At 36.5% G+C, this 13,320-nt stretch overlaps 2 protein-coding genes across 2 annotated transcripts in view; one reads left to right on the top strand and one right to left on the bottom strand.

The window, feature by feature from the left end:
* Window positions 1-116: 116 nt before the first annotated feature.
* Window positions 117-4,173, top strand: LOC107688904 (insulin-like growth factor-binding protein 5). Its single transcript, XM_016486734.1, has 4 exons — window positions 117-943; window positions 3,086-3,294; window positions 3,435-3,554; window positions 3,711-4,173. The coding sequence occupies exons 1-4, from the start codon at window positions 616-618 to the stop codon at window positions 3,846-3,848; spliced, it is 795 nt and encodes a 264-aa protein (XP_016342220.1). The 5' UTR covers window positions 117-615; the 3' UTR covers window positions 3,849-4,173.
* Window positions 4,174-5,862: 1,689 nt separating this feature from the next.
* igfbp2a (insulin-like growth factor binding protein 2a) overlaps window positions 5,863-13,320 on the bottom strand; it is a 23,855-nt gene continuing 16,397 nt past the window's right edge. Inside the window, exons 2-4 of the mRNA XM_016486596.1 lie at window positions 9,201-9,370; window positions 8,439-8,579; window positions 5,863-7,054 (exon numbers count right to left, since the gene is read on the bottom strand). Of these exons, the coding sequence (XP_016342082.1) occupies window positions 6,902-7,054; window positions 8,439-8,579; window positions 9,201-9,370 (464 nt within the window). The 3' untranslated portion in view covers window positions 5,863-6,901. The remainder of the gene's footprint in view (window positions 7,055-8,438; window positions 8,580-9,200; window positions 9,371-13,320) is intronic.

The raw sequence follows: 13,320 nt of genomic DNA, 5'->3' as shown, positions 1-13,320 counted from the left end.
CATCGACCAGAAATCTTAAACCTTTTATAGGCTTTAAATTTATGTTTATTTTATTTATTTTTTATTTTAATTTAAAATAAGTCTAATTATCTCATACAGTTTTGTTGCTAGCGTTTCGCTTAATCTGAACCTGCGCCGAAAGCTTAATTATGCACAGCATCACTCGGGGATCCGCCCAAGAACCACCAGTACCTTTAAATGAAGTGCAGTGCGCCTCCCTTCACCGCGGTTAACATGAGCAGAGCTTCGAGGGTGAACACTTGATTAAGCTGCAGAGCCTCTAATAGAACCGGCACATATTGATTTCCTTTTAGGGTGAAGGTGTTGCTTACACGTATTTTTTTTTTTTTTTCAGGTCTGTGCTCTTCCCCCGAATTCCGCTGATCCCATTTCATCTCAGGGCATTGCCTTTTAATTTATAGATCTCAGGTGTTATGCAGCATTGGATTATTCTACCAAGTGGTGAGAGGATTGATCATTTATATTTGTAAACACCGATAGCCTACACTTTCTTCCTTTAACCGGACGCTACATCTTCGTTCTCGGACATCGCAAACGAAAGAAACCGTCGGTTCTACTAATTCAAGGCTGGTGGTATAGGTTCTCTACAGTACAATGCTGCTAAATTTGTATACTCTGATGACATTTGTATGGGGACTACCCGGCTTTTCTGCCTCGTACGTGCCCTGTGAGCCGTGCGATCAGAAGGCGATGTCCATGTGTCCTCCGGTGCGGATGGAGTGTCAGGTGGTGAAGGAGCCCGGCTGCGGATGCTGCTTGACCTGCGCACTGATCGAGGGGCAGGCGTGTGGAGTCTACACGGGCACTTGTGGACAGGGACTGCGCTGCTTGCCTCGGAACGGGGAGGAAAAGCCGCTGCACGCTCTGCTTTACGGCAAAGGAGTTTGCATGAACGAGAAACTATACAAACCACTGCCTAGAGGTAATTCTTATTGACATGCACTAGGTCATTTGTATGCAAATTCAAATAATTGAATATAGGGGAAACTATTTTTCTATCTATCTATCTATCTATCTATCTATCTATCTATCTATCTATCTATCTATCTATCTATCGTCTGTCTATCTGTCTATCTATGCTGTATTATCTAGGTCAGGACATCCATAGAAGAAAATCTTGTAGGATGTATTTTATCTGGATGAGTTTTTACATTTATTGAATACAGAATTGGTATTTAAATCAAATTCCTTTTCAGCAATCCCCCACCCACACACCCGCAGATCTATCTCTATGTCATTCTCTTTATCACACTCTTTCACAGGCTTTAGCCTCCCCTGCCTTTCTTTTCAGCTCCATAAAAATCAGCGATTAACTCAGCTGTCAGCACTCTTAAAACTGTGATTATGCGATCTCATCACATTTACTGAAAACAGCTGCTGCAGCAATTTCACTCTGAATCTTCATCTTGCAAGTCGTTGAAAATTTAGACCAGAGGGAGGCTTGAGAATGGTTCTGACAGAGAACGAACTAGAAGAATGAGGCAGCATTCTGAATATAATAAATAAAATTTAAAAAAGCTAAAACAAAAAAATTGTTTACATAAATGAGTTTAGATGCTCAGATGGGACTCTATGCTGCCTCTAAATTCTGTGTAAAGATGCAATGCTACTTAAAAGTACTATAGTTCTTCTGACCAAAAAGGGCGATGATGTTGATTTGGTTCAATAAATGAAAGTAAAATCATTTTCACATTTTTATTTCATGTGGTATATTTATAAATTTACAAGTCTGGAATTAAAAAAATTATATTGTTGATTAAGAAAGTTAAAAAAAAAAACGTTTTTCCCCTGCATGTTATTTGCGAGGCTCTGTATTAAACATTTTGTGTAAATACACTCGTTTAGTGCCACCTTTGTACTATAACAATGAGATTTTAGTAATAAAAGGCATGTTAACAGTATGTAACAGAAGACATTTAGAAGACAAACCAGGGAGAAAGAATGAGCACACCACCTCTCCCAGGGCTGCACAGATCTCAGATTAGCATGCATTCCCAGAACAATACCCCCAGATTAGGAGACTTGGAAGTGCACTTGCCCCACCACTAAAATAAAAAGTAATATCCCTCAAATAAAACATCCGGTTAACTAATGCTTGGCAGATGATAAAACAACAGATTAGGAAAGAAGCGGAAGCACAATGTTGATTTATTCAATGATTTCCAAGCTTTGCTGTCTTTCTCAGATTTGTCAGTGATGTCATCGCAAATGGCTTGAGAGATTTGCTCATCCATTGTGACCCTGGCTGCTTAGCTTTTCCACAGAAGACACAGAAGGGACGAGGAAGGGGTCAAGCCCTTGAATCTGATTACTCACTGTACAGCTGGGCAAATGCAGTGACGTGTGAGAGAGAGGATGAGGGTATAGACTAGGCAAATTGAAGATAGCATCTGGCATCTCTGCTTACAATTAAAAGAATAGAGCCGGTGGTTGAGTTCAAACTGTTGACCGCTTTTGTCAGGCTTCATTTGATTCTATGACAAGTGAAAATGTAACTTCCAAACTTCCATGATAGGTTTTTACAGACTGTGTATTCAGAAATACCTGCTTTTTACATTTTCCAATTTGGATAACTTTTCTATAGTTTCTATAATAAGTTCATGGTTATATTGTGAGGAAGGCACGTTAAAAGAAATATGCTTGACAGAGTTATTTTCGCTAATAAAGTTTTCATTATGAGATGACGTCTCGAGAAAGCCAACAGCTTAAAAAGCACCAGAAATCTGTTGATCTGTTGTCTCTACTCAAGAGTATTGGCTCACTCTCAGATGCAAAACATTAGTCTTGCTAAGTCTTCTTTACAAGCAGTATTCCAATAAACTGAGCAGCAACATTCTCAGTGTATGCTGTAAGACCAGTGCAGGAAGATAAAAGTATTTCTTGTGGATAGATAATGACAAAGTGACTGTAATCAACTTGAAGCAAACCAGTCCATTGTGGCCTTTGATGGTCTTGATTGTTTTCTGATTGAAACACAGGCGTCTTGACAGTGCAAACAACCCTGGTGTATTTGTTACATGGATCTCAGTTATACCATTGCATCCGACTAATGTCCTCTTCTCAGATCGTGAGTCACATGAAGACACCCACATTACAGAGGTAACAGAGGATATTCTTCCCCAGGCCAAAGTTCCATTATTCCAACGAGACCACATTAACAGCAAGAAGGCTCAGGCCATGCGAAAGGATCAGAAGAGACAGGAGGCTAAACTCAGGATCAGGGGCAATTTTGAATACCCGCTCTTCGGAAAGGACAAACATCAGTCTGACATTGTAAGTTTGTTCATCAACATTCATCTGATGTTAGTGAAAAACACTAACGTTTTCATGCTGTTTCTGTTATTTTAATGTTTATATTAATGCCTAACACATTTTCCAGACTGTTCTGTTAATGGTATGTCTGCTAACTGCAGGGTCCATGCCGAAGAAAGCTGGATGGAATTATCCAGAGGATGAAGGACAACTCAAGAATCATGGCTCTTTCGCTGTACCTGCCTAACTGTGATAAGAAAGGCTTCTTCAAGCGCAAACAGGTTAGTTCTGCACTTCAGCATGTTTATAGATGTCAGCTACTGGCAAGCTTAGTTGTCGGAAAGTTATCTTTCCTATAAACACATGGCTATTGGCTGAGGGCAGGGTCAAGTTACATTGCTTACTTTATGATGTCCATTTTTGGTTTTATGTCATAGTGTAAACCCTCCAGGGGGCGCAAACGAGGCATCTGCTGGTGTGTAAACAAGCATGGAGTTCAGATGCCGGGCACTGACTTTAATGGAGGCAACATCCAATGCAAAGATCTTGAAAGCAACAGCAACAACAACGAATGAGACAATTCAAATTTGGTCGCGTAACAATGACAATGTAAACCCACTTTCATCTACCATATTATGTGATTTGCCAATCATTTCTAATCTTAATCTTAAGAAGTCTGACCTTTATTTGTGGAAAATCCATATTATATAAAAAAACAGCCTCTTTTAAAGCTAAGCAGAGGATATACTCAATACAAGCAACAGTTATTGAATCCTGCAATTGTCCTCTTTGATCTTCACGTGTCATTAAGGTTGATGGGATGTATCAAGTATCATTTGGGAAATGTACTAGAGTCATGGAATAGTTTCCACTATATCTTATCATGGACATCTTAAAAGGTTTTATGAGCTTAAAGGAACAGTTTACCAAAAATGTTAAATTCTGTCATTATTTACCCATTCTCATGTTGTTGTTTTTTTACCCATATGACACTCCTTCTTGTGTGGAACACAAAATAAGATTTCCAACAGTTTTGTCCATACAGTTTAAGTCAGTTGGGTTTAAAACACTGGATCTTTTGTGTATTCTTTTGTCTTCCACAGGGGGAAAAAAAACCCTGCATACAATTTTGGAATGACAAGGTGAATAAATTATGGCAGAATTTGCATTTTGGGTGAACTATCCCCATATATTAATATGACTGTTTCATATGACTTTGCTTTTGTCCATGGCACAGCACTTATTCACTGAATAGTACTTGTATAGTCTTCACAAACTCTGTTTATCAGTTGTTTTGTACCACCCTTTCCAAAGGTTTCAGCACAGTTTATTGTCTTGGCGCATTGTTTTGCCAGCCTGAATGATATAGGGAAATTTATATTCTAATAACCACTGTTTTAATGCACTGTAAAAACAAACAAACAAAAGCCCTATGAAAGAAAGCAAAGCACAACACAACCTCTCAATAAGCTTAGACACATATATTAACGTGCAGTTTATATAAATCACTACTGAATAAGAAAGACTCAACATTTGAATGCACAATGGTGACAAAACAACCAGCCACTTTTCTATTTTTTCAAACTTTAACAGATCAGGGTCCTTGGGTTCTTATGGAAATCTCAGTGCCTTTTTCTACTCAAATATTTGAATACTGATTTACATCAAAGGGATCACTGAGGGAAAACACAAACACTCAAAATGCTGACCTTTAGTTTGCAGGAGTGTAGATTCAAAAAAGCAAATTCAATGTTCTTAAAAAGTAGGCAAATTGAGATTATTTGCATTATGAAATGCCATAGTAGTACAGTACCAAAGGAACTATTAGGTGTTGGCCCACAGACTTGAATTTGGTGCAACCACATTTTCCACCTAATGGTATCAAAAATATGCTCTTCATGCTTATGAGATTATTTGCATTGCATGTGTGACTTAAGTATCAGATCAGAGCCTGACAACAGTTCAGAATTGTTGTCTGTTTGCAGAATTGTAGAAAGCCCACTGTCATCATCACCTGTAAACCAGATTGACTCGGTTCTATTTTAGCCATAATCCTCAAAGTTGTGAGATTTTTAAAGGACAATATTCCTCTTGTTACTCATGAGTAACATGGAAATGATTCTGAATGGTACCACTCCATGTGGTAGAGTTAGACTCACTATTATGAGACAAAAATACAAAGCAGAGCAGTTTGACAAGTTTAGTGTAGTTTCTTATTCTTCTTAATTTAATAGCTTATTTAAGATGTGCCCAAATCAAGTAATATGGATGATCAAATTCTTTGTATCACATCTAAATACTTGTGTGCAATATTTATTTGCCATGTAATTTATGTACTCTTATTTTTGTCTCTTTTGTAAAGACAAAACATTTATTTAATAAATATATGAATATAAAGATATTCAGATATTATAATAGAAACTTTTTATTTTTTTCTGTGTACTGTGCTTCATCAGATACAGTTTGAGAAGAGCATACTCACAGGAGTAATTTCAAATATTTAATTGGTGCATCACTAATTACATTTTTGTTTGTATTTATTTTTATTTTTTTATATTTTATATTTTATAAATTCTAGTTAATGTGTTTGTTCTGCCTTCATGAATGATTTGAAGACTTTTGTCACTTGAAAAAAAAAACTGCAAATAATACCTTGAAATACTTCTTTATTTGTGTACATGTAAAATATTGGGTCCAAAATACAAAGTGACAATGACACCTAACAGCAAGGTTGAACTGTGTGTAAGATTTGCACAAAGTAAATCACAATGTTAAGTTAAAATAGTTAGTGAACGGCTCTATTAAATCTATTTAACACATCTTCATTGACTTTTTATGCAACATTATAATTATGTTTGCTCTTCCTTTGTGTGACCAACAGATGTCAGTGGTTATATGCAATTGGAAAAAGAACATCAACTGCATTAGTACAAACTGTGTAGTCCTAGTACTAAATGGTTTGAATACTCCTGATGCATTAACAGAAATTAAGTGAACAACTTTTGTTAGCATACATCAGGGGATTTTCAAGCCAAAAGATTTTAAGATTTTATAAGTAGCCCAATATAATTTATTTCTGTAAATTTTTTAAGGTAAGGCACTAGCTCACCGACTTACTGTACAATGTAGTGCTTCACTGTTTGTCAAAAGGAACACTGTCCTATCCAATAAGAATCATTACTATAGCATTTCCTGCACAATATGAGAAGGGGCAACCTATAAAAGAAGTGTATTGAAACAGATAGCACCAGTAACATCATGAGAGAAATACAACGTATGCATACAAAGTATGTGAAACTGTTAAAGGTAAGTTTACAATCCTACAATCCTAGTTATTTTCCTACAGAAAATTAGTAGTATGAGCTAATGCTAATCTCAGTCCTCTGGTCATATGTCATGACTTAACTTGGATTGAATGAATACTATCAGTTCAGTTATACCAGTACTTTAACTGTAACAATACTGTTTCAAACCATCTCAAATCTATAAGCGCAAAAATGTATAAACACACAAGGTATATTGGTAGCTTGTTTAGAGAGTGTAAAACACTGACTCCTTTAGGGGCAAGGGTGTGGGTTTGTAGGCTTGAAGGTCAAGATGGGAAGGGATAGGAAGGTTTAGGACATTGTTAGTTTAGAGGGTCCACAGAGGGATCCATGTCCTCAAGGTACTGGATGCAGTTGGGATCACCCCTTATCAGTGGAGAGGTGGGGATGGGTCTTCCTGTGTGTGGATTCACGCACCAGCACTCACCACGATGTCCATTCACTGACATCTTACACTGAAACACACACAATAGTCAAATGAGCTTTTAGAACTAAATTTAGCATTTAAAATTTGATTGACACATTTGTGGCCATATATTGGTTACCACAAACACATTTTTAAAAATACTTTTCTTTTAAAAAGCACTTACAATGGAAGTGAATGGGGAATACTGAAAATAATGAAGATGTGTAACATCCTTTTTGTTTACATCAAAGTAAACAATATGCATATTAACATGATTTTAGAGTGGAAAAATTGCTTACTTGTTCTGTGTGAAATAATATCAAGTTTGAAATTTGATTTGAATTAATATCAAATTTGAAACAGAATGCATTAACCCTAAAACCTTAAAATGACTGTTAAAAATAGAAAACAAATTACAGCTCAGGAAATACAGTTTTAATAAAGGTTTTGACAGGATAATTTAATGTCACCAAAGCTCAAATCATAAGCTTTTCAACATTTCTACTTGTAAATTCTTTAAAAAGAATCGGCACAATTCATTTCCATGATAAGTGGAATAAAATAACCCCTTTTTTATCTTTTCCCTTATTTTTATGCAATAAATATTGGGCCACAAATTGATTATAACTTGTATTGAACTTGAACTTGTATAGAATATTCCTTTAAGGCATTTATTTGTTTGTATTCCTGTGAAGTTAAAAGTAAAACATGGCATTAGTGGTGCCAAGATCATGGGCTTGATTCCCATAGAATGCATGAGCTGATAAGATGGATGCATTGAATGCACTGTAAATCACTTTGTATAAATGTTTCTGGTATAAATGTTTCTGGTAAATGCATAAATTTCAATGATTTATTTGGATAAGCAGGATAAGTTCTCCACATAAAACGCATCAACTTTGGTGCAACATCAGTTAAGGTAGGTCAGAAGCTTTAAGATCTCTCATACTAAAGCAATAAATAAAGGATCAAGAGAGAGAGAGAGAGATTAAGAAAATAAGAGATGAGATGTGAGGAGAAGGAGATGGAGATGGGGAGAAATGAGAAGGATGAACTATCACATCAACTTTCTTTCTTTCTTTCTTTCTTTCTTTCTTTCTTTCTTTCTTTCTTTCTTTCTGTTTCTAATCTCTGGCTTTGCAAGGTTATGGTAAATGATCCATTATGATAAATTCATTTTAAAGGGGGTACAAATATTCCATGTAGTCTCAATTACATCAGGTGTTAAAAGCTGCCTGCCTGCCTGCACAGTTTTATTTAATATTAAAGAACTACCACATTTCTTATTAAAATAGGTTTAGATGGATTATAGGAAGTCACCCTGCGAAACATGTAAACGATCCAAAAAGTATTTAATGTCTACCCACATATGGCAAATCTACAAAAATGTCTGTTGCTTTGAACTTCTTGCTGCTGAATAGGGAATTAAATACCTGTTTCAGGTTGTACTGCCCCCTCTTGTCACAGTTGGGTATGTGCAGGGAATAAAGGTCCTCCAGGGGGCCCCTGTTATCTCTGAAGGGTATTTTTGCAATCCTTTCCAGGACCTGGTCAAGCTCCTGCTGACACTGGCTCTAAAATATATAAATAAATGGATTTGTATTTTTAAATGGTGGTGAGATTGGTATGTCCATAACGCTGTCATATTTAACATTCATTTCTCAAATGGCTTTTCTTCCCCTATGATTTAATGACATGTGACATGTAAAATGAGCTATTCTCATTCACTAAATTTGTAATGCACACACAGCATTACAATCTTACTAATGCATTTTTGTCATTTGTGGGTGTTTAAGGAGATAGGACCTGAAAATGAATGATGTGTGTACTGAGCCTGAAAAAAATGCTTTGCACGTTAATGTGCATTTGAAATCTACAAACTGAACAGATTTGATTATTGTATTGTGGTCAAGGCCCTTAGCCAAGATAAATAAGCTCCAGAGACAATTATTAATCATAAGTCAATTGGAACAACATGTTTTGTCCAGGTTTGGAACAACTATGGCAGATTCAGAATTTACATACAGCTTATAATATTAGAATGCAATGAGTAAAAAATGTACACTTTAGGCAAATATAAACTTACTGTATCTCTGCACTTCCAACTGAGAAATTCCACACAAAGATACTCAAAACACATCAGAGAGAAGATCAAAACAATTTTATAGATTGTACTTATGATTTGCATCACCTACCTGTTTGGCATGTGGTGCTTTAGGGTCCTCAACTTTATTGTACTTCATCTTGGTCTTCAGCTGCTGACGGTGTTGAAGGACAGCACTCTCCTTCCATGGACTGTCTTTGGTGGGCTTCCTTATGGGAGGAACCTCAGTCAGACCAATGTCCAAAGAGTCCTGTACCTCACCTGATGATAGGACACAAAGATTTTTACAAGTTAAAATTCGTCAAAAAGTGATCTTAATATTCTTACCTTTTATGACTGATTAGGTATAACAGGGTATTCATACATATTTATTTATTTTAGCCTTTTATATCTAAAATCCGTATTGGTCTACAAAAAATATTTCAGCAGCCATGCCACTAGTATTCATAGTTTTCGCATGACGACACACTCTTGTAGAAGAGCAATTGTTTTTCTTTGTTAATCGTTTTTCACATCAAGTGTTTTAGAATGTCCCGCTGTTTGTAGTGTTTGAAATAATGCGACAGGTACTGTATATGGATCCCAAGGGCCTAAAAATTCTGTTTGTTGTGACAACAAACTTTCAACTCAGTCCTATCCACAGCCGGAGCTACTTTCTCTGTGCATGGCAGGACTGGAAAAATGGCACCAAAATGAGCAAAATGCCACCCAAGTTCTAGAAAAGGGGGTAAAACAACAACAACAAAACACTAAAATGATTATGGCTGCCACAATTAAAGTGAGACCTTTAAATCTGCTCACCCTACATTGAGGATTTCATTTTATGTGTATTGTTGCAGCGTCGAGCATTGTAACCAAGCACACACATTTCTGTTATGTGTATAAATGCAATGGCCATTGGTCACCAGTGATGAAGAAATCTGCTGTTTGGTTCAGTGTGCATGCTCACTGCAGCCCCACCCTGCAATAATTTCCTTTTTAATTCCTTTTTTAATAAATTCCTTTTTTTAAATGTAAAATTTATATATATAATTTATACATTATTTAGGCTATTTCAATTATAAAATATTATGCAGTTGTTATGCATTCATCTGTAAATTGCTGCACTGTTCCACCTTTACAGTGTAAAGATGACCTTTGTTGATGCTGAAATTTTTTTTTATTGCTAGCAGTCTATAGTATTCTGATTGATTGAAGTAAATGGTTACATTTCAGTATTCAACATAAAGACGATTTGTTATAATTACAAAAAAGCAATTATAAAAATTGTGCATATGCCAAATGGCCTTGAAAATAAATTCCCTGGGGGCAAATACTGGCCTTTAATGGAAAAGTTGATTTCGGACCCTGGTGTGTTGTTGTTGTTTTAATTCAACTAAACATAACAGGCCTAGCTCAACACTATGACTTCAAGAGCACTTATTTGTGTCTCTTTATCATAATGTGCTATATTTTGTGGAAATATTCACTTAATTTTGTAAATGTGCATGAGGTTTCACATTTCTGAATCATGTATATATTTATATTGAGAATTATACTGACTCCATTCAGATTGCTCTCTCTTCATCTAGTAACTCCATAGAAACAGCCTTGGGTGACACTTTTCAACTGGTCTTTATAATGTTTTGCAGAATAATTGAGTCTGGACTGTTAAATTATTGAAAATTATGCCAGATAAATGAATGTCAGACAAACATACCACATACCACAGCAATAAACAGCGAGACTGAACAGCAGGTAATAACAAAAACACTCTTAATTTTCCACTTGTCAACACTTCTTAAGAGCTTGCTGCTTAACCTCAGTGGTGATCTCTTTGAAGCTAGTATCCCAGCAGGTTTTACAGAAGTGGAATGAAATCAGGTGTACAGTATGCAAGAGAGGGCTTTTCCATTCCAGAGGTGAAGCATCCCTGCTTTCCCTGAAAAATTTAGACATAGCCTATTTTGGCACAGAGGATAACCCCACCAAGCAAAGCAGCACTAGAGTCCTGCACACTTTGTCCCTTCTTATCTAAACACTGAAGATTAGTGTGCAGAGCTGGTGTGTCTGGATTACGTAGCAATATTACAATTTTTAAAATATAAAGTAACACTTCATGGTAAGGTTGGTTAACATTATTTAAAATGAACTGACAATGAATAATACTTAGTTAACATTAACTAAAATGTTTTTTTTTAATCTAATTTTTTAACATTATTAAAGATGAATAAAGGCTATTACATATTGTTCATTGTTAGTTTGTTAGCTAGTGAAGTAACTGATGAGACATTATTGTAAAATGAAATATATATGATTGTTTGTTTTTTTTTTACTTTTTACCATCTTCTCTTTGAACCATGCCTGTTTTTTTTTTTTTTACTTTTTACCATCTTCTCTTTGAGCCATGCCTAGAAATCTTGGACCATAATGTTTGTATCACACTGCTTAAATGTTCAAATCTTACTTTGAGGACATACCAAGATCAACTTTAATCAAGCCCTGAATGTTCAAAAGTCTTATCTTCATGTTTTCCATGTATTTGTATTCAAAAGCCACCCTTAATAAGCTGCAGTGGACTTTTTGGATGCCTCCCCAAGTTCCCCAAGTACAATTATTCAATGGAAAGTGGAAGGAACTGTTTTAATCTGCAAATGTTTTCCAAGTCCTTCAGGAAATAAAAGGGGGAGGGATGCATCCACGAAGGATGGCAATTCTTAAAATAATCCACATGGAGGGCCAATCATCACTGTCCAGCAGCAAAGAGAAGAACACCAAACTAATGTGATTCATTTTTACAACCAGAAGGCTGCTTGTTAAGTTGTTTCCATTACCTTTACATCTACCATGAGAATATAACTGCATGGATGCTCAAAATGCATGCTGGTTTGAATGGGTAAAGAACTTACAGTGCTGGAAGGGATGCCAATATGTTGGCGTAGGGTAATGCCAACAGGCTTAATCACTTCCATCTTATCTGGCATCATCCAATGCAAACTCTACACTGGAACTCTGGCATGGTAGTCAGCACTGATGTTACATGGGAACTACACGCTCCTTGCCTTAGTAAAAAAATCTCCTCTCCATCTGTTTGGGATAAAAAAACTCTGTTCTACGCTGAAAGGATGGCAGTGAAAACTATAAGATAGAGATCTGTTCCACTGCTTCAACACTAATTTAATATCCTATGTTCTTTGCAAGGACCTTTTTTTCTTTCTTTCCCAGTGGTAGAAGTGCACATACATATATTTCAATTGTTTCTAAGTCCTCATCAGTAAGCAGATCGGGCAGGTTTATACATGGGTGACCGCGCGATCCCAGTTCAGCGATCAGTTCTCTTTGCGCCTTAGTTGTCAAATACACACACAGCTGTCAAAATGTCCATCGTGTGGAGTATGTAAATACATAATATTTACTTATGTAAATACAGTCGATTATGGCTTAAGACTTAAGTGAACGTAAACAGGTGGGTGAAAACCAGATATTCGGTCTTAAAGGGACAGCAGCCTAATTAAATAGGCTACCTGTCTGTCTCATTAATGTTAATCAAACAACAAAAGATTAAATAAATGTATACATGTTAAACCTACTGTATTAGAAAAATAAGTTTATTTCATTTGTATCTACTGTATTTGTCTTATGGTTTGTAATTTGCTTCTTTATTTTTATAAAAAATAACTATGTAGGTGTGTGTGTGTGTGTGTATGTATATAGATATATATATATATACAGGGGTGCATATAAGTTTTTCAGCCTGGTTCTCATAAGAGAACTTGGAGATTTGGTTTGGTCCTCACACTGCACATAGTGTGTGTCAGGGGGAAAGAATGAGGATTCAGTAGCGAATGTGCAAACAACGTTTATTGGGAATTCCCAACCAGAAAGATGACGAGAGTCAGACAGGTGAGAGACGGAGATAACTCCGGGTAGCGCAGGGACCCAACGGGCAGCCGATGATCGAGGATCCATGCAGCGAAGCCCACGGCAGAGGTGAGAAGGAAACTCCAGGAACTGGTCAGAAGCAGAGCGACACGAACTGAACATGGTAACGACATAGGACGATCTGACAACACAGGACAGAAAACACAGACATTAAATAGGATCGCTGATCAGCCACAGCTGGCGCTAACCAGCTGATGGCACTGATCAGCAACAACACAAACCACACCCACACCCACACTCACACGGAGAGAGCTAGGATGAGTCAGTGAGCCCATAAACCGTGACAGTAC

Source organism: Sinocyclocheilus anshuiensis, unplaced genomic scaffold (genome assembly GCF_001515605.1).
Source record: "Sinocyclocheilus anshuiensis isolate Anshui unplaced genomic scaffold, SAMN03320099.WGS_v1.1 scaffold101, whole genome shotgun sequence".
NCBI classification, from domain to species: Eukaryota; Metazoa; Chordata; class Actinopteri; order Cypriniformes; family Cyprinidae; genus Sinocyclocheilus; species Sinocyclocheilus anshuiensis.
The sequence above is the reverse complement of the archived record's forward strand: the minus strand, read 5'-3'. Positions and strand labels throughout refer to the sequence as shown.